Below are 22,136 nucleotides of genomic sequence, written 5' to 3'. Positions count from 1 at the left end.
GACAACTACACCAACTACTTCATTTAATTTCTGTCTATCTCTCTCCATGCAGGTGCAGCTAACTTTATACTCTCCAAACAAAAAAAGAAGAAAAAATCATTTTATTTGTTGTTTGAATGAATTGATTAATCCAATTATTTATTATATATGGTTGTTGGTAGTGTTGTTGTTATTACTTATTATTGGTATGGAGGAGGGGAGTTGGGCGCTACAATCTTTTTTGGGCCACCTTCCTTTTTTCATATTACAATTTCCAATTTTTGGTTTGCTCACTTACCCTTCAAAACCAATTTTATCTTTTTTTTTTTAGACATGAACTCTTGAAAATTATTTTAAATCAAACAATTACCATTAGACTAAGATATTTTTCTATATTTCAAAATAACCCTAACTATTTTGTTGTTAAATCAGAATGGAAAAAGGAAATTGGGTGTATTCCCTACCAATACCCAAGAGTATTGTACAACGTGGTGCAATTTTTTTTAAAAAAATGTGTGTAAAAAGAAAGGGAGTATGAGATATGTGCAGATAATCATTCTCCAATAAAAATAAATATCAGCTTCTATATACTAATAATTATAAGATACAATTTAATTGTTCATTAAAAAGAAATTCAAATTTTAATTTATATGTTATCAATATATCACTATAATGGAAAGGTCATGATTGCCAGGGAATTGATACTTTAAGCTTCAATTAGTAACTTTTTCTTTTAAAGCTATTTTTAAAAATTAATTTTCAAATTTCAGCTTTAGTTTTTTAAACAAATAGCAAATAAAAGAACAGTCATCTTTATAGACTTAATTTTAAAAAATAAAATGAAATAAAAGTGAAAGAAGCAATAGAAAACTTTGACTAATTGATTAAATTAAATGAGGGTTAAAGTAGCTAGTTGAGAGCCTAATTATATTGACTTGTCAAACACCCATTCAAACACAATATCATTGTTTTGTAAAGATGAAATTAAAAGGAAAGAAAAATATAAACTTGTAGTTTGCCTTTTATTATCAAGATCTAAAACTAACTTAATACTTAATATTGATTTTGAGTAGAGAAATACATACATTTTTTAATTTGAATGGATATATCAAGTGCAGCTTAGTCCTTTTAGAAGTATTTTATAAGAACCGATATTAAAAGGTTGAAAAAAGAAAAGAAAAAACTAAGAAGAAATTCACAATTATTTGAAAATATATAATGTTCAATCTTTACAAGTTGTTTGAGGCAATTTTGAATTAGTTAAACGAGTTACTAACATTTGGGGTTGTGTATTGGGGATATAATAACAACGATATATGTTCCTTTCTATAACTTAAAACGGCATTTGAGGTGTGAGGCTTGAATTTGAGTTTAGAGAGGGCTGAGAGGCAATTTTACCAGTGTATTAACTTCTAAAATTGGTGTTGACTTATTTTTTTTGTATATATGTAATATAAAAAAGCATAGAATTGAAGAGGGGCTCAAACTTCCTTAAACCTATGCTAAATTTGTCGGTGTTTGAGACAATGAGTTGGTTATGATAATAATAATAAGTTACTGTCGTTAAGTTACAATAGTTTATGCTTGAGATGCATATTGATTTTAGTTTGAGTTTATAATGATAATTAAAAAAAAATGATGAAGGTAAAATAGTAAAAGGTATAGAAAATAGTAAATACTATGTATTGAAAGTTTGAAATAGTGTTGAGTATAACTAATTCATGACTATAAAGTAGTATTTACTGCATGAAGGAAGATAGTTGTAGTCTCAAACAATTTACTGGTGAAAATAGCCAACTCTTCTTTCCTTTAATGCTTTCAATGACTCTTGTCGTTGGTAACCACCTCCAACAACGAACAATTTTCAATAGTTTATAGCAGTAAATACATGCCAAAAAGAAGGATATCCACAAGTTTAGAGCCAATCGTAAATACCATTTTCAAAAAATAAAAATAAAAATCACCTACTATATGGTAGTACCTAGTGCGTACTAAGTTCAATCAATATTTGATACATTATTAAATAATCAAACAATTTATTATTTCTTTACTTTTTTTCATTAGACGTAGTTTTTAAAAACTACTTTCATGAAGAAAAAAAATATTGTACAGAGATAGTATAAAAAAAATACCTACCTTAGTCGAACTAGTTGGTTGCTTGTTTGTTTGTTTATGAGCGACGTAGGCCCAAATAAAACATTTACACATGTATCTAAAGTTCACGTTATCAGGACTACTCCAAATGGAGTGAAAAGCCATGTTTAAGGTTAGGGTTGGGTGCAGGCGGACGGAGAGAGATTTTCACGTTTACACATTATTCGACTAAGGTTTCAAATGTTAGTAACCATAAAAATGTAAAAATACATTTACATTATATATACATTAAAAATATTTGGTTGTTTTTGCATGTTGTATGAATTTTTTTTTACATAGACGTTAATCTCATGATCAAAGTGTAAAAGTATTGATGAAAATACTAACATTTTTTACCAATACTTCGTTCTCTACCATGATTTGTTTAGAGACAATAATATTATTATTATTATTACTTAGCAGCAAAATGAACTTGTAGGTTATAAGATTTGAAGTTTATGTCTATTTGATCTATGAAGTTTCAAAACAAGCATTTTAGTTTCCACATTTACGAAAAGTCTGAACTTAACTTTAAGTTAATGAAATGCTTGTTATTAGATTGTTATACGTTGATGGGAAGGATGATTGTATAGATGACAAATTAATTCATTTAATTAGTTGGTAATTTCCAATTAATTTTTAAAACTTAAAAAGGTTAAAAATTAATGGTAAAGGTTAAAACAAAGTTTAGTAATTATGCAAAACGGAGATGGGGTATTAAAAGCATAGGAAATAATGGTAAATAATTATTTGCATAAAATCCCTAACAAAATTTAAAGGGGAAGTTCTCCACAATCCATATGGATGGAACCCTATAGTTATTGCCGCCCCTAATAACTCTATACACCTTTTCTTTTAAATAATATAACAATGGACGAACCTATTTCAACTATATATTATATATATATATATATCTTTTAGTCATTTATATAATCATTATATCAATTGTGTTAACCTATCCATGATACACTCTACCGTTTTTCATTGGTAGGTGGACTAACATTTTTTTATAAGAAATTAAACTCAAAGATCTCCTTAATCTCTTTATCATGTCATCACGAAATACTATCTAGACATTATATAAGATTTTGAATCTCTAACCTTTTCAAATCAATAATATATAATTAATAAGTTTAAGTTCTAAATTTGAAATTCTAAACCCAACTAGTACGATGAAATACTATTATCCTATTGATCCATGGTTGTGGTTATCGTGTATATATATATATAATTGTTATTTTTCCTTTTGACATTGTTTTGGTTTTTTTTTTTAAATTTTATTTTGAGTTCGTACCTTTTTGGGTTTATAGTTTGACCTTTGCCTTGGATTCTGATAAAGTAATTGAAAGAGAAAATGAAAATTGAATTGAAGGGAATTTAATGTATAATAAATGTTAGTTGAAGGTTGAAGGTTGAAGGGAAAGGTATTTAGGTATGGAAAACGATCTCACCCATTTTATTTTCCCATCTCTCTTTGTTTGGTAAAGCTTAGGAAACACAAATTTCCCCATTTCCCAACTCTCTTTGAAATTTACTTTTTTTTGGTATTTTTTTTTTCTCCCCCACGAAGTAAGGAGAACCGTCAAATGGTTAATTGACGAAGTTCTTCCTTTTTCCAAAAGTTTTTCTTTTACCTTTTCTCGAACATAATGCATTTTCGTTTTCCTTTTAACAAGTTACTTTGTTTTTGGAATTGCATTTTCTACAAGTTAACTTGTAAATAAAACTTAGCTGATGCTCAATGTTAGCTCAATGTTTTGGAGTTGGACAAACTCTATCTTTGTTTTCATTTGAGTTGTTTTTTCTCTCTTGCTTTCAAATGTGAGAAATCTAGAATGGATGGATTGTATCCAATTTTTGTTAAGTACACTTCACCTATCCTAACGAATTTTAGTCAAAGTATACTTCACCTAACCTATTTTCGTGCATTGCGCCAAATTATCCAATCAAATTTTTAGCACTTAAGTATTACTCCTTAACAAAATAAATGAATTTTGAACTTCCAAAAAATAAATTTAATAGTTACTCACATCCGTTTGGTAGTCATTTATAAACATTGATTCCACCCCTCCAGCTTTTTTTCTAGCTTCAAAAAAATTACTATTTCAAACAAATTGACTAAAAATTCAACCATTATGTTTAAGAAATATACAAATAAATTCACTCCTGCTTCAATAACATTAACTATATTTACAACAATAAAGAAAGACCGATATTTTCACATAATTTTTTATAATATAAATATGTGAATTTAGAATTTGCATTAAAAAAGAAAGAATAATACAATATTGTTGATAGAGTGAAAATTTGGTGATCCAAATTTGTTGCATTTTTTAAAAAAACAATTGTTAGATAACCAACGAGGGTTAAGGAAATAAATTATTGATATTTGAGAAAAGAAAATTATTGATGTTTGAAATAAAATCTATTTTGTAAAAATAATTATAGCGGACAAGATTTGAATTCAATTCACAACCAAAGGGTTGTGCAAGGTTGTGCAAGGACACAACCATTACAATAATTTAGACAAAATGAGTTAAATTTAATATATATTATAATTTAACACTTCAAAACTAATATTAAAATACAAAAATCGATAATTTGAAGGAGATACATGGCCCTTACCCATCATTAAATACTCCAACATAAACATATAAATATATTTATTTTATTTTATAGATGGTAACGTTATTCATTAAAAATAAACTACAATGACAAATGAATCTACAAAATATAATGTACGTACCATAAACTTACCCCATTAAAGAGAGAATTTCATTCATTTTTTACAGTATCAAGTTGAGAATATTTCTCTGAGGTCTTGACCACAGATTTAGAAGACACTAAAATGACAAAAATACATAAAAAGATGAAACTGCACACAACTGAGATTCCACTTCCTCTTTTATCCCCCCCCCCAAAAAAAAAAAGAAGAAAATGTGGCCAAGTTTTATTTCACCATTTTCTTTTTCTTTTTTTTTCGTTTTTCGTTTTTCCTTTTTTTTTTAATTTTTATAATGACCATTCGCCAAAATGGCACCAAGACAACTAGAAAGAGAAAACGTACCAGGAAGAGCTTAGTTGCAAAATTTCTATCCTTTGAGAAGTCCAATGGTTTCCAAGGAAGCTCGAATATCAGAACTTGTAGCCTCTTCAGAAGCTTGTGCAATATTTGCAGAATCAACGGGAACGACGTCGGAAAGAGGGTAGTTTCTGTTGGCATGGAGTTGGTTGACAGCGCCATTACAAACACCCTTCAAAACAATACTTTTGTGTAATCCACCAAGTAATCCTTCATAATCTGTGTCCCCACTTTCTCCGACAAACACAACCATTTTTGAAAGCTCAGTGCCCCATCGAACATAAAGATACCTGACAACCCGTATATGATAAGAGGGCCATAGGCAAAAAAAAGAACTTGATGTAGACAAAAAGGGTATTGTTGTTTCATAGTTTTTAAGCTTTTGAAACATTTGAATTACTCTTTTCCAATCAGCATTCTTAGTGGTTGTTTAAGTTCAAGATATAAAGGTTAAGATGGTGTCGAGGAAAAATTCACCAACACACTCCTTAGTCTTTTTTTTCACATCACGAGTGTTTTTCCTCAACACACTCCTTGGTCTTTTTTTTTCACATCATGAGTGTAGACACCATATGCGCATCGACTAATATCACAGAAGAAGCTACATATCCTTACAATATTTGAGTGTTGTGAAAACTTATAGGATGGTAAATCCTAGTAACCACCATAGATTCAATGACCTCCTAGCCATTAATAATATGTTAAGAAATTCACAAATGCACTCCCTTGTCAAATAGTACATACATATATTTATATATATGTTTATGTTTATATATATATATATATATATATATATATATATATATATATATATAATTGGTGGGCAAGATCTTACAGAGACAACTCAGCATACACTGTCAAGTCATCTTTTGAACCAGTCAATTATGTCTCTCTCATAAATCAAAGAACCTCCTCAAAACCTAGTTGGTGAGAATTTGAGTCTTCATTTATACTTGATAGTTAAATTCTCAAATCATATTTCAAAGAACTAGAAAATTTTATTAATTTATTTTGGAAACAGAAATAGACAACTAAAACCAGGTCATCTGAGAGCATATTTATTATTTCAGAATGATGATTGTGTAGCATGTAGAACTTGTGAGAATTTTTGTTTTGTTTTTTTGAAAAAAAAGAAGAGGAAAAAGCAACTTGCTATCCAAATATACTTCTACTGTGCTTTCTCTATCTAAGAAAACAAATATTTTTGAAAAATTAAATCCAAACAGATACTTGGTGCCTAAAGGTTGTAGTTTCTCACAGAGGATTAGAGCATCCTATGATCTTCCAATATCCATGGTTATGCACTTCAAGAGGAAAACCATAATACTGATAAAGAGATTAAGAAAATATAGAAGAGCATGCACCACAAGTGATAGTACCTGAGGGCCTGGGAACGAGATGCCAATACTGGAATTATATTTAATCTGGTTCCATTCTGGCAATAAACAACATGACAACGCAAAGCTTGGATTCTCAGCGATTTCCTGAGTTCCTTAACTGCTGGAATCTGCAAAATAGCAAAGGAATTTCTTGACTTGTCAACTCCTGAGGCATGCTATCAACAAACGATGCCTTTACATTGAAATACACACTTCAGTAATAATAAAAATCGGTAATAAAACAAACTTTTACAAAATGAAAAAGCATTAACGTTATCACCAAAAGTTGAAAATTACCACTTCAGGTTTCCGAACATTAAAGGTGTAACAATAATTTGTTGAAAGCTGTTCAGCTGCAGATACAATTTTATCCTCAGTACTACTGTTCTTATCAGAAACTGAAGCAGCCCATTTAACTAGAGTTTTCCGTAATCCTTCTCCACCCCATCGATATTCAATGTGTGAATGGTAATAGAAGTCAACCACAAAAGGATCATCTTCTAAATTTGTGGATGAATAGTAAAGATCACTGCCACTATTACAGATGAATGCATCAAAATCATTAGCACGGTAGCCACCTGAGACCAGAAATGAATTTACTTCAGATATGGTCAATGATGTAGAGAGAATAAACCCTATAGTGCCTTCACTCCTTTCCTTCTCCACTGCCTCAAACAACTTTCTTGTGGTATCAACGAGACCTGTAATACTATCACTATCCACAGCAATTACAAAGAGATGTTTTCTCCTTCTCAATGCTGGAAACTTGCCAACATTAGAATTTTGATCAGCTTTTTCGGCAACTGATTTCCGTGAATCCTTTGAAACACCCTTTGACCAACTCAATACAGCATTCTCTAATTTACTTGTTCTGTCATCAGACTCAAGAGATCTATCAGTTCCACCACTCTTCTCTCCGTCTAAGGAAAACTTCAGGTTTAGAGAAATGTCTTGTATATCTCTCCATGAATCCCCTGGTGAGCCTGATTCTGAGTTATCATCTTCATCTTCATTCCTTTGCCAATGTGGATACCTTGGTTTGCAACTAGCAATTTTTGATAAATACGTCTTACAATGCTCTGGCCATGAAAATAGGTGAATATTCTTCAAACCACTCTGCCTACATCTAGCCCAAAGTTGCTTGTCTGCAACAAGCTTCAGGAGAGCATCGGCAATAGACTGCTGATCGTGTGGATCGACAAGAAGACCGTTGTCAAGCACCTGCACAAACATTTTGTGTAGTTTAAAATATGTCAAGCATCTTAAAACCATGGGCACCAACAGTTTTAAGTAAAATTTATAGCTAATAGCAGGCATACCCGATGTATATCAACAGGACCTCCATTTTTTGTAGCAACAATAGGTAATCCATGAGCTGCTGCCTGTTAAACAGAAGTGTAGATAACTAGTTAACAAAAGAAATATTTCTTTGAAAATGAAAAGTAAGCAAAAACAAAATTCACCTCAATCAGAGTAAGTCCAAATGGCTCAATGAATGCTGGATTTATAAAAACGCCCTGCAAATCATAAATAAGGATAGCAACTTATAGGATCAATGTTCAGAGCAAAAGCAAAAAGCTACAAGAATGTCCCAGGCATGGAGAGGACAAAGAAGGTCAATAACGTACAAGAGAAGATATCCCAGAACAGAAAACGGATATTAGTATAACCCAAGGGTGAGAGGATGTTGATGCACAAAATATTAGTCACTGGCATCCAAAAAGCATAATGAAGTGCATATCATATTTCTCAGAGAAAGCCAATCATTGTTTGGCGTCCAAAACATCTTATTCCAAAACTATGCTCCAAAATTCAAAGGAATTTGTAACATATCTAATTGACAAATAATCTTGAGGACCTCAAGATGCAAACATGTGCATGAAAGAAACTAGTTTAAAAGAAAACATAGCACATATGAATTAATGTGGCTGGAAAGATTTGTGAATCATTTGTCATGGTTCCCAAGGTAGAGAAAGATTCCCGAAAAATATAACTTAAGAATTAGCTGGGCGCAATGAATGTAGGATTTTCAGGAGTGATTCTAAGAAGAAATCTACATAATCAATAACCAGCAAGGCGCGATCAATATTATAGAGAAAATGCGCCCAAATTTAATCTTTGTGAACACACAACTACACACTCACCTTGGTCTTTGCTGCCAGACGATATATGTCAGGAACATCAGATTGTTTATGGTGTTTAGGATATGCCACTTGTCCATACAAATCATATTTGTCAATAAGCTTAAGCACTGCGAGAAGGACAGATGAGTTTGTACTTGACATTTCATCAATTCCTTCTCTATTACCCATAATTAGCGTCTGCAATGTATGAAGAAATGTCACAGAATTATCATGGCGCAAACAGCGTCAAGAAGATTGCCTGAACAATTATAGTCCTTAAAGGATTCCACGTACAAGGTTTGCAAGCTCCCTAAGTGGCCGACATTCTCCAAATGCTTTCACCAAAGTTGTGATATTCTTCTTTGGATCTGGTCTAGCAAGGGCAAGTATCATAGGTTTACGAGGATTAGTGAAGAAGCGCATGATCTGCAATTGGCATAAGATAGGATAATACTATTAAAAAATCAGTGTTAATATTGTGGAAGATGAAATCTTCACACAGCTCACAGTCCACGTCCATAATAACTTAAAGTAGATGCATAATAATGAAAAACATAACCTCAAACCAGATAGGTGGATCTGGCTGAGCAGGGTGATCCTCATTTCCTTCTGTCTCGACATCCATATCACCTTCATGAGGAATAATATGATGGAACTCCATTCCAGGGGGAATTATCTGCAGAGTAGAGGGCCAAGCAAACACAACAGCTTATTAAACTATGTCAAACAGTTACCAAACAAAGTTGGCCTGCATCAGGCATTCAGAAAACACTACATCAGATCAAACCAGCTAATGAAATTTGCGTACAATTGTATGGAAAATTTTTCAAAGCATGTACCTCCAAAATAAGAACACATTAGTTTGTTGATGAGAAAGGACAACTTACAAAAATTACACAAACCCAAATTCAATCAATATCAAAAAAAGAATGGTGAACACTCTATATACATGAATGTACCATCCAATTTGTTGATCGCATAAAACATTAAACAAAACATTAAACGTGTCTGAAGGTCACATCCATTACATAGACACAAAAGTCGACATAAAATCATGTAGACATTTTGATAACTTACCGCCATACGGGGCATGAATCTGCCATAGCAACTCACATTACGCTTTATCCTAGCACGTAACTTACGTTCCAGGATAGGATCAAACCCATCATATAATCTCCATTGCTCTTCAATTTCCTGTCTTGTGCTCGTTATAATTATTTCAGAGGCATCAAGGGCTAATTCTTCAGCCTCTATCCGGCGCATTATTTTGTATGTTGAATTTATCTCATCCCTTGACAACCGGCCCTGTTTCAATAATTGCTCCAATTTATCCCGACCTAATGAGTGGCCAGTAAAAAGCATTGGGACATTTAAAGCACCAGAGAGCAGTGCAGCAGAATCCCCTGCATCAGCATAATGCCCGTGGATTGCAACTGGCCAGACTGGATGTCCCACACCAATCTGCTCCCCAAGAACTTTAGACATCTGGATGACATGGCTAAGTGCACCATCAACAAATTCAGGGATGTGCGGCCACAATAGTTCTTTAGGAATATATTTATCTCTTGGACCAAATGGTATACGAATAATATAGGCACCGCTGCTCTCGCCCATCTCACCTACCAAGCCTTCTGAATTAGTTGGAGTCAGCATTTCTGTAGGTTCTGCGTAGCTCCAATCTACATCTGGGGATGCTACTTGTCTTGTGAGTAAATCTACCCGATACACTCCGGGCATCGATCCCAATGCCCTAGCAAGTTCTACCACATACTTAACCTAAACAAGATGGAGAAGTAAAGATCATTCAGTTTGAAACTCTATACAGTAACTTAAAACTTAAGCATTATAAAATTCAGGTTTAAAAAGACAGAATGAAACAAATATTACCTGACCGCCAGTATCAGAATCACGGCCAAGCTCCATGTTATCCCCTCTTATCAAACCATGAATGCTGCACAGCATTGATTGCCAAGTTAGTGAAAAGAGCAGTAAATGTTTGATACTACAACATATATAAAATCATAGCATACTGAAGATCCAATCAATAACCAGAAGAATGGCTTTAAAGGTCTTGCAAACTTTAAGAAAATTAAATAAATAAAAAATGAATTTGTTTTGGAAGTTTAGAAATAACTGTACTAGTCTCTACAAGGTAAACTTTAAAGGTAGTGGAAGTTCTAAGAAAAAGGAGACCACTTTTACTTTTGCTTCACTACAATTACATTTGCTAGATACGTGAACAGACATGCATGGCAATGCAAAGTTTGCAACCGTAAGCAAATCGTGGTAAAAGCAATTACATCAAAAGAAAGTAAAGTTTAGTTATGTTCATGCCTCACTAAAACAATGTATAGCTTTTTCCCTTTTTGCTGACTTGCCCACACCTCCATTGCATCAACGGAACTGATTCTTGGCAAACGTGTCTTGGCATTATCTCCATGAACTGATACATCTCCATGTACTGATACATCATTGACTACATCTCCTTTCTCTCCCTCCGATAAATCTTCAGACATATCAGCCGTTGCTTCTCTTCTACCTCTTTCCCGTTCAAGACGACGTTTAGCCATCCTCAGTGCTTCCTCTCCTTCAAGCTATAAAACCATAGATTTCATAACTACCAATCTGCTTATTACATTTTCCAATTTAACCACCACTTTTACAGAAAAAAGTTCGCATTCATATAATTCAAATTCTAATGAACAGGCATGCATTGTTTCTTATTCCAATAAAATTTGTTGTTTTAATAACAGTCTTAATGATCATCAACCACAAACTGTTAATATGTAAATAGCTACATGTTCTATCAGTTTTCTATAACCCCACTAGTTTTCGCAAAATATAATCTAACATTTGCGTGATGGTGTGGACAGTACATAATCACAAGCTTCATACAGAATAACTCGAGAATGCTGCCACAAGGTAGGCCACAAATATCAGAGAGAAACTGAAGAGAAGACGAGATTGATACATAATTTTTTCCTATCAAACAATCCACCACTTCATCAGGTTAGCCTATGTGCATGCGTATTATCTAAGTGCAAAAAAAGAACCTGTTTCTTCTGACGAGCTAAGTTCCAAATTCTCCAACACATATTCTCCAATCTAGTATTCCTCTCCTGCGGACTTCTGGTGGCTGCCGCCTTAAACGCACAAACACGACAACCAACACAAGATCAGAGAAAAACAACACCATAGTTTGATAAATCAGACTAAAAGCAAGTAAAACAATCGATTACCTTAACCCAGGAGCGATACAGATCGCTCTCATCGAACCCGGTGATGACCTCCTCAACGAAATACCGAGTAGGACTGAAGTGTCCTCGCTCTCGGAGAAGCAACGAGGAGGATTGCTTCGCAGATTTCGCTTCATCAATACCAGGTCCAACGTCCAGAATTGCTTCCAAATAGCTATTAATCCAATCATTTCCAGCCATTATGTTCTTCGATTCGTATCTCCAATGAAGTGAGTTGTTCCAACTCTTCAAAGGAAAAAAAAAACTGAAAAATGAGAAAAGACAGAGACGATTTGTGTGCTTGGAAGTAAGTAAAATCCTGGGCTGAGAAGTTAAAAAATGGATAGATTTTGATGAATCGAGAAAGAAAAAAGATGACGAGATTCGAAATTGGATGTTGTTTTCTTCTTCTTCTTCTTCTTCCCGAGCGAGCGTGCAAAAAGCTCCACCGCTGTAATCTCTCGGCGTTTCACCATTAATACCTCTAATCTCCGTGAATCTCAAAACTTTTTTATTTTTATTTTTATTTTTCTTATTTTCTTTTCATAAATTTGATTACGAGAAATTGCCTGATATAGTAGAATCATCAACGTTAATTCAATCCAATGGTCACCAATTTTGTAATTTCAACTATGATTTCAATTAAATTAATTCTACTACATTTTAATACTCACTTTCTTCACCTTCTAATATTTTAATACTGCTTTTAGTTTCCCAATATATCATTTTTTAGACCACTTTTTCCACATATACCGAATCTAATGCAAATATTTAAAGTATATTATCAAATTTTATAGCATTTCTATCCATGTCTACCGATCTCGTCTATTAGTAACATTGGTTCGTCTGTTAGTAACATTGGTTCTGAAATTTATTAAATTTTAATGATTTTGTTCTATAGGATAAATAATTTGTTCATTTTTTTCTATTTTTGAAAAAAAATCTAAATATTTCAACCGTCATTTATAATACTTTTCTTTTTTTAAGAATAAAAAGATACTAAAATTGTTTACAAAAAAAAATTCATACAAATTTTTATAGTTCATTTATATTATTTTGTTCTATTTTGTAAATAATTTTTTTTACAGTCCAGAAAAATTTTCCTACATTTTAAATATGTTTAGTTTTAATATGAATGGTTTAATTTTAGTTTTTATATTTACCTTAAATGTTAAATTTATTGTTGTTTTAAAAAGTATATATTTTTATTTACAACATTTTTATAACAAGTTTTAAGAATATATTCGGATTACAATACTTTATTCTATAAAAATTATTGTCTAATCAATTTCCACAAAACATAAAATACTAAAAAAAATTGATTTATTTAATTAAATATAAGATTTACTGAAAATTCGACAAATAAAGTGTATAGAAATTTAAATAAAATAAAATGATGGAAACGAAAATGATACGTTAGTTTAATTTAATTTATGTATAAGCTTTCATCACCAGGTTAAGTTCAAATATATAATATTAAATAATGTCGTGAGCGTACGCATTTTTTTCTTTTTATTAATAATTAATGATGAATCATGCTCACAATAATGATGAATCATAATCTTCTTACCATTTTTTTACAAAATAATTTAAATAATTCTCTTACCATTTCAAAAAGTATTATAATCTTCTTACCATTAATTTTTTTTCTAAATCTTTAATTATTTAATTTAATTTCCTCCTCTTCGAGCTTTTAATTTTCACATAATCGTATGGTGAGATATATAAATTGAAAAGTTAAATTACATAGACATAAATACACAATACACGTTTCTTTTTCTTACATAGCATATAGTATGGAGACCATACTAAATTTGTAGCTAAAAAGAATATTGAAATGAGAAACTATTTATTTATCTTGTTTGATTTGTTTTTTGTTTTTCTTTTTCTCTTTGAAATTTGTATTTATTTTTCAGCTAAATATTTTAATAAAAATAACTATTTTTTTCACTATTCAAGTTTGGGCTTTAATTCTAAAAACGTCTTGTAAATAGATAATAAAATAAAGAAAGTTAGTATTGAAAAATCAAATAAAACCTTGTTTTCTTATTTTGAAAGAAACATTTTAATTCTTAAATAAATTCTAAACAAAACAATCAAATAATAATTATTATTATTAGTTATAAAATATTGTTTATCAACTTAATTTTTTAAAATAGAAAAAATTATTACAAAACAGAACTTTAAAGTTAAATATTATAACTAGCTATAGATGCTATTTAAAAATCTCCAATTAACTACCGTAAATGCTATTTCATTTTTTATTGTTACACTGTTTACTATTTTATTTTTAAATTAAAAAATTTACACTCCACATATATATTATTATAGTTCCAGCTAAAATAATATGAACCTAAATATACAAAATTATTAAAATAATATATCAACTATTGCATAGTTAAACTGAGTTCGAGGCACGTACAGTGATGGCATATAATATTATCCAATATTTGAGTCTTGTGAATGGGATCTCATTCCCCTCGTGATGGGAATAATATAATAGGAAGTACTTTCAAAATGACTTCTCTTTTATCTCTTTATTTTATTCTCTCTTTCTCAACAAATGACCTATGAATTTCAAAAGGTCCAATAAGATAATAAAGTTTAATCTAAAAGATGTGTATTGTATTTTATAAGTTGTTTGTCGTTTTTCCTAACGTATGCTTTTATAGGTGTCTCGGTAGTATATTTAACATCGGTCTTGGAGTTGTTAGAATTAATTTTATTGTTTCAAAATGTTATTAATTACTAAAATTATTTTATAAGTAAGAAAATTACTATTTAAAAGTGTAGAACTAAATAGTGAAATTGTTTGAGATCATAGACGTCGTGATTTTAATTATTTCAAAATCAATCACTTGAACATATACTTTATTATTACTTACAATAGTATATAATTTGTTCACTTAAATAAGAGGATTAAGACAAGTAATTTATAGAAACTAAAAAAGAAAAAGATAAAAAGCTTTCATTTTCTATCCATTTGGATTTATATAGCTCTTGAAAATTAAATCTACAAACAAATCTTTCACGTCTAAACAGTACTAAAGTTTAGACTGAATTCATTTCTATGTGATTTACTTTCTATCAATATTTTAAAAGATGATTGTTTTCAAAAGTTGGAAAACGAACCAACTTATTTACAAATATAGCATAACTTTGTTGTCTCTATTGATAAAAAACGACAATTTATTACATTTGAAATATTTTCAACAGTTTTATCATTTAAAACAAACTAATCTAACCAATATTTTAAAACTAAAAAAAAAATGTTAAAAACTATTTTTTTCTTCTTATTTTGCATTATTGTTTTGAGTTAGTGTTGCATATGAAATAGATCGATAGTAGATTTAATTTTAAAAATACCAAATATTTACTGAACATGATCACACTGTCTACTCATTTATATATATTTAGATCATAAAATGAAGGAAGAAAATGTTAATGTATAAGGTTTATATTTGATCTAAAACTATGATATAAACCAAACTGATTTGTACTTGAAAAAATACCTAACTCAATTATTATATTTCTTGTACTAAAAAACCCTAAAAAGTATTGTTCTCAAAATAAAATAACATGTGAGGTAGGAGCCAAATAAATCTAATAAATCATACCTGAATTGCTTTAGTTTTGAGAATGATGGGGTGATGCCAAACCCACTTTTGTTTTTTTGTTTGGTTAGCTTCTTTTCAAGTTTATCAATGTGGCAATCTTTCTTTGATCTAAAGTTTCTCTTTGCACATTGCCATGATGAATGAAAGTACACATTAATATATTTTAGTCATTTACCCATACGTTGTTTTCCATTTTTTTCCTTTATTCAATTAAATAAATAATAAACGATCGACAAATTACTTTAAGATCACACGACTTTTAAAAATATTTCGATATGTAACAAAATATTACAATTTATTTGTTATTACTATATGTGTTTATCACAAATGCTACAAATAGACACAAATAAAATACAAATAGCATAGATTATTATCTAATTGGTCTATGGAAGTCCAATAAATTGTGATATTTTATTAAATTTTGATTTATTTTATATTTTATTATATTTAAAATTACATCATAATAAAATTGGTAAGAGATTTTGAACTTTTAATTTATTGATGGAAGGTGTATTATTTAAATAGTTAAATTATTGTTAGTAGTATAAATTACTATTTTGTTCTCGATAAATTATAATTTTCCATACTTTTATTTATTCAATTTTAGTTTATATATTTTCAATAATAATTTCGATTTATTGTTACTTTACCATTATGTGTTATCTATTAATTACATTTATCATAAATATAGAATTATACTTTGTTTTTTCTTTTTCTTTTTACGCATATATATTTACTAATAAATGTTAATTATAAAAAAATTAAATTTAAGATTTGTTGAAAAATTATAAATATTAAAATTAAACCACGAACTAAAATTCCAAAATATATAGTTACATGGATAATATTTATTTATTATTATTTTAAACATAAGAAAATTTATTTTAGAAATATATATTTAATTTGAACCATTCACAAAATAATCACGATGTTGTTTGGTAAATCATTTAACTTTTTTTGTTTCTGTTTTAGAAAACTAAGCATATCTTCTCTTAACGACTTAGGATGATTTTTATATTTGTTAAATATAATTATTGAAATTTTAGCTAAATTAAATGTATATATCTGATGTTATTTTTTTTAGTTTTCAAATTTGCTTGATTTTTTGAATCTTTCATAAAGTGTAAATAACAAAGGAATAAAGTTGGAGTAGTGTCCAAAGTTGAACTTTTATCTAAATAGATTTTTGTTAGGTCTAACCATATATATAGTAAAAGATTTGAACTTTTGACTTAATTAATCTACGTGTTATATTTTATGCAGTTCAATTTTTATTCAAATTGATTGAACGAGAAAATATGGTCGGTTAAAATGAGTGTATAAAGTAATTTTAAAGATCGGAAGTAAAAAGTAATTGAAAGATTTGTAAATACACAAATAAAAATGGAATAAAATTATCCAAATTATATTTATTTTGCAAAAATGATTGGAAATGATAAAAGTGATAAAAATATTTTATAGATGTAGTGTAAAAGTTTAAAATCTAACGATGAACACTGATAGACTTCTATCAATGTCTATATCGTTCTATCGAGTTAATAGATTTTGAAATTTTGGTATAAATATTTTGAAAATTAAGTCTGTTCACACGAGATTTCAGCAGAAATTTGATTCGTGAAGTTGAACTTGAGTTGATGTTGTTTTTTTGTTGATTTGATGCAATGTGGTTCGATCTCTAGAATTTGATCCTTTGATTCTCTCTCGATTAGATGATTATGCTTGATTTGGAAAAAGCGGAACACGTGATGTTCTTGAAGTTTGTTGAACGCGCGCATATGCTTGATTTGGAGAAGCGAAGCACGTACGTGATGTTCTTGATGCTTGAATGTTCTTGATGCTTGAATGTCTACGCTTGATTTGAAGAAGTGGAGCAAGCGTGATGTTCTTGAAGTTAGAATAACACTTCAAAGAAGAATGATCGACTTCAGGAGTTAGGGCAATCTTCAAAGGAGGATGATCAACTTCAAGGATGATCAACTTCAAGGATGATCGACTCCAGGAGTTAGGAAGTCTTCTACTATTGGGATAATTTTCTCTAGACCTTCTGGAGTAAAAAATTTTCAATCCATAGAAAGGAGGAAAACTCTTCTATTTATAGAATTCTCTAATGGATTTTACGAACTTTAGCCTAGTTAGTCCATGGACTAGACTCATAGGTCCAATCACATGAATTTGAGTTATATTGAATATTTGAGCTCAATTAAGCCTATTTTTTGGCTAAACTTAATCTAAGTAAATAATATTTAATTGAACCAAAATAATTAACTAGATCCAAATGTTACGATGAAAACATGTGATGGACAATTTTTTTTCAATTTTAATTTGGGACAACGAACATACATATCAAATTTTTTAATAAATCTCATACTCAATTATTTGCATTTCTTATCGTTAATTTAGTCAATATGTGATTTGTCTTAAAATTTTCTATTCAATACGGTCTTTAATTTATTTTGAAACTAATATTATATTTAAACCTAAATATAAAATTGAGATCATAAAAAAAACATTATTATGCAAGATTTAAGGAATAAACTTACTCAATTATCATGTTTGAGTGCAATCAAAATGAAATAAATTAACTTAATCAATCGCTAACCTATATAGTATATAATATAATACATGAAGGTATGTGTAGTGACTTTTCGTTGAATTAGTTGAAGTGAAATAAAGAGATTGAAAGTATGTATGTTAGAATTAGTAAGACTGAATTGGAATGCATGCAATTGAGCTGTGCTTCCATTGGGTTTTGAATAACTTAATTAGATTGGATATTCGTAGAATTATTCCCTTTACCAAATTCGTTTTCTTCTTTGAAATAATTTCTTTCCTCCATATATTTAGATTTGTGAATGATGAGTTGACAGATCATTCCCCCGACCCCACTTTCCCCTTTTAATTCAACGATTGCCACGTAACCCCTTTGTACTTTCTTAAATGTTGCAATCACGTTCTTGTGTTACTTGCTATTCATTCAACACCCCAAACATAACACATTTCACATTCTAACTTAATTAATACATATAAATTTTGTATTATCAACCCACAAATCTCAAACCTATAACTTCTAAAAAGGAAGATCGTACTCAACTAAACTCACTAATTAGGATGTAAATGAAATTTACTTTTTTCTTTCTTTTATTTTTAATAAATAAAGTAGCTAGGGTGGGGACATTCAAGGAGCAACCCCTAGAAATGTGTTTGTGTATTATATGAGAAAAGTTTCGTGGATCCAAAGGCTCACATGGGGAGGGAAAATAAACAACTCTACTTTATTTTAGAAAGGAAAAGTAAAAGTAGAATATTGGAGCTCAGCCGTTGAAAAAGATTACACCAAATAAATTTGGCCCATCTTAGTCAACTATCCTATCTATTATTGTCACACCTCCTCGTTCCTTTTATTCTATATTCAACCATTTATTTACATATGCCTCCAAATTTGACAAAAGAAAAAATAAATTAATCTACAAAACATAACATAAATCGCTTAACAAAATGTTGAGTTGCGGATTATGCTCTCTTTAAAATGTTTTTGCGGTTCTACCTAATGTGTTGATACTTGAAAAAGAAAAGTTGATTGAAAATATAGAACTTGAATAAAAAGAAAATGAAGAGTAAAGCATGGAGAAGTACTTTTCTTTTTAATTTATACTCAATCAAAATGGTGGAGAAGTTCTTTTATAGCGGTTGTTTTTTAAAACGGTTCGTACAAAAGAACCGTAACGATTCAACTTCACCAGCAAAAACACGAATATTCAATGGCACAACTTTAATTAAAAAAAAATTGTTGGATTTAAATTAAGTAAAAGTTCGTTCCATCATCTCATCTCACACCCGACAAAAGACACCAATTGCCCGCATGGAAAAATGAACAAGTTCACTTATATCTATCTCCTCAAGTCCTCACTTTAGCTTACCACAATTCTAGAAATGAAAGGATTTATTATAAAATAGAACCCTCTAATTTATACAAAATGTTACAATAATTTATACGATTATAATTTTGAAAGATCAAATTTGACCTAATTTTAACACTGACAACTGTAATATCTACCCTACTTCATGGGTGTTATTGTAATTTGCACAATACTTTAACTTGTGAGTTATTAATTTAAATATATATTCTGTTTCTTTAATCTTTATTTTTGTTTACGTCATCAATTTAGACCTTTTATTTATATTTTCGAACTTCTCTTTTTTGTTACTTTAATGTGTTAGTTATTATGATTGGACATCACTCATATCATCGCGACACGTGTTCAAATATAGTTTTTCTTTAAGAAAAATCTTTATATAATATCTTAAGCTAACATTATTCAACTTAACCTTTTCTTTTTTCTTCCTTAATTTTATTTTTTAAGAAGAGAAACTTAGAGAATGTTTCGTTGGATGGAGGCCACGTCATATTGAAGTCGTGTCGTTTTATGGTCCAATTTAAATTAAATTATACCTTAAGGTTACAACTTTCATTTTTAAACTTAGACACACTATATATTTTAATAGGTTTCTTAGACTTTTAAATAATCTCTCTCTAAAAAAAAACTCAAAAATTTATTGAATCAATTATTATATTCCATCTAAATTTAAATTTTGTAGAATGAAAACCTAAGCTTTCAACAAGTTTGAAAATGTTGAAATTAAAAACAACTTACTAAACACAATTTATATATTATATAGATTCTATTTAGATCAACTGAAAATTTGAATTTTCAAAAGTAAAAACACTAGTGTGTTTTGCCAACTATTTTTTAAACGTATTTATATATATATATATATATAAGTTTGTTTTGTTTGCTATATAGTAAAAGTGTTTATATGTTAACATCAAATTATATAAACGGTGATTTCAAAATCCTACCGAATAACAATTAATTAAAGATAATGGTTCATCTAGAGTGGTCGTTGTCAAAATTGGTGGTAGTGATTTTCAAATATAGTCGTTGGAGTTGGTGGTGGTCAACAATAGTGATGATCGAAGGTGATCGTTGGTGTCACCCCACGGCCAATGGTTAACATGGAAGTAGTTCCAAGATAGACGAAGGTGATAGTTAAAGGTCGTTGTCAAGAGATAGAGGTTCTGTTAGAGATGGTTTTTTTAAAACTCTAACCGTGTGATTAATATACCGTGAATCTCAACCTCAAACATTCAAAGTTTCTTTAACAAACAATTGAATTATGGTTAGGGATTATTGTTGAGCCAAAACTATATAATTAAACATTATTTATGAGCAAGAGATGGGGGAAATAAAATTGAGTGGGCAGGAAGTGAAAGACAACAAAAAATTTTAAAAAATAGTGGGGGAATGGACATGAACACCTGGAAGAAAGGTGATTGCATGTGAGAAAGGAAAAAGTGCAGTTTTTTCTTCTTTTAAAGGGTATCTAAGAAAATGATAGATTATAAGTGAAGTAGTTTTTTTTTTTTTTTGGTTAGTTATTTGTATATATATAAACTGAAAATGAAATATAAAAAGAGAGAAAGAGATATAACTTTGGTTCCGACTGAAGTGGGGGAAACGAAACCCTATTCTTCTATTTTGGATAAGCCTCACTTGGTGGTGGTGTTTCTAAAAGAATGTGTGAATGTGATACATCACAGTATCCTTTTCTTAACTATTTTGACAAATATTTTTGGAGTTATATTGGAGATACAACAAAATCAGTCTTGATATTAATCAATATATCACAATGTCAAAGAATAAGACGCATATACAAAATTTTATATTGATTAGTTTTATATAAGATTAGATTTGTACACTTAATTATTATTTTTTAAAATCAAAATAAACTTGAGATGGATATGCTTTAGAAAGAATATTTATCTATAGTAGTGTTAGTGCACTAACATAAAGAAATATCTAAATTACTATAGAATTTTCATATTTATCCATATATTATATAATATGGATATGCTTTAGATTTTTATGAGGAGCAGTTGAGATTTGAACAAAGCATATTGTCTCGTGTTGCTTTGTAATAGGAAAGAGAGAGCTCATTTGTCGATGGACAATAGCTACATGTTTGAAACTAAATTATTCAACTAATCAAGATATTATAATCGTTAAAACACTAATTTTGTTTTGGTTGGAAGAAGTAATAGGAATATAAAAATGGTAAGATCAAAATTAGCAGAAGTTACAAAAGAATCAATTAAATAATTACATGAGATATGTACTAATACTACATTCACCACTGTTACGAGTATACTTTTGTAAAATTTAACCAGTTCATAGATTCCAATGAATTCAACTAACTCAAACACAACTAATTTAGTATATAAAATTGAAGTATAAGTCAATTTCAAAGAGTGGTTAGTAATAAATTTGTAGTTGGATGCTCTTGAATGTAGTAACCTCGTTTTTCGAAGAAGAGATCAAGTGAAGAATGACGACATTAATGGGCTTCTGCGAGGAAATTAAAATGGGCCGATTATAATGAAGCTTGAGTTTGTTGGGCTTTTGAGTGAATGACTTTCTCAACATTTTTCTTCATATTAATATTTAAGTTAAATTAAAACTTAACAATAAACTTTTTAAATTGTATTTAATAAGTTTTTATTTTTTATTTTTTGAAAACAAAATATGTTT

At 29.7% G+C, this 22,136-nt stretch overlaps 1 protein-coding gene across 1 annotated transcript; it reads right to left on the bottom strand.

The window, feature by feature from the left end:
* Positions 1-5,204: 5,204 nt before the first annotated feature.
* Positions 5,205-12,133, bottom strand: LOC101221022 (probable sucrose-phosphate synthase 1). Its single transcript, NM_001305755.1, is given in 13 exon segments — positions 5,205-5,484; positions 6,574-6,701; positions 6,871-7,794; positions 7,893-7,955; positions 8,037-8,090; positions 8,718-8,894; positions 8,991-9,122; positions 9,256-9,372; positions 9,774-10,472; positions 10,584-10,647; positions 11,031-11,290; positions 11,750-11,839; positions 11,936-12,133. Coding segments are annotated over 13 exon segments (3,186 nt in total).
* Between the last annotated feature and the right edge of the window lie 10,003 nt (positions 12,134-22,136).

The sequence above is a fragment of the Cucumis sativus genome, chromosome 1 (assembly GCF_000004075.3).
Source record: "Cucumis sativus cultivar 9930 chromosome 1, Cucumber_9930_V3, whole genome shotgun sequence".
Taxonomy (NCBI): domain Eukaryota; kingdom Viridiplantae; phylum Streptophyta; class Magnoliopsida; order Cucurbitales; family Cucurbitaceae; genus Cucumis; species Cucumis sativus.
This window is presented reverse-complemented; position numbering and strand designations above follow the sequence as displayed.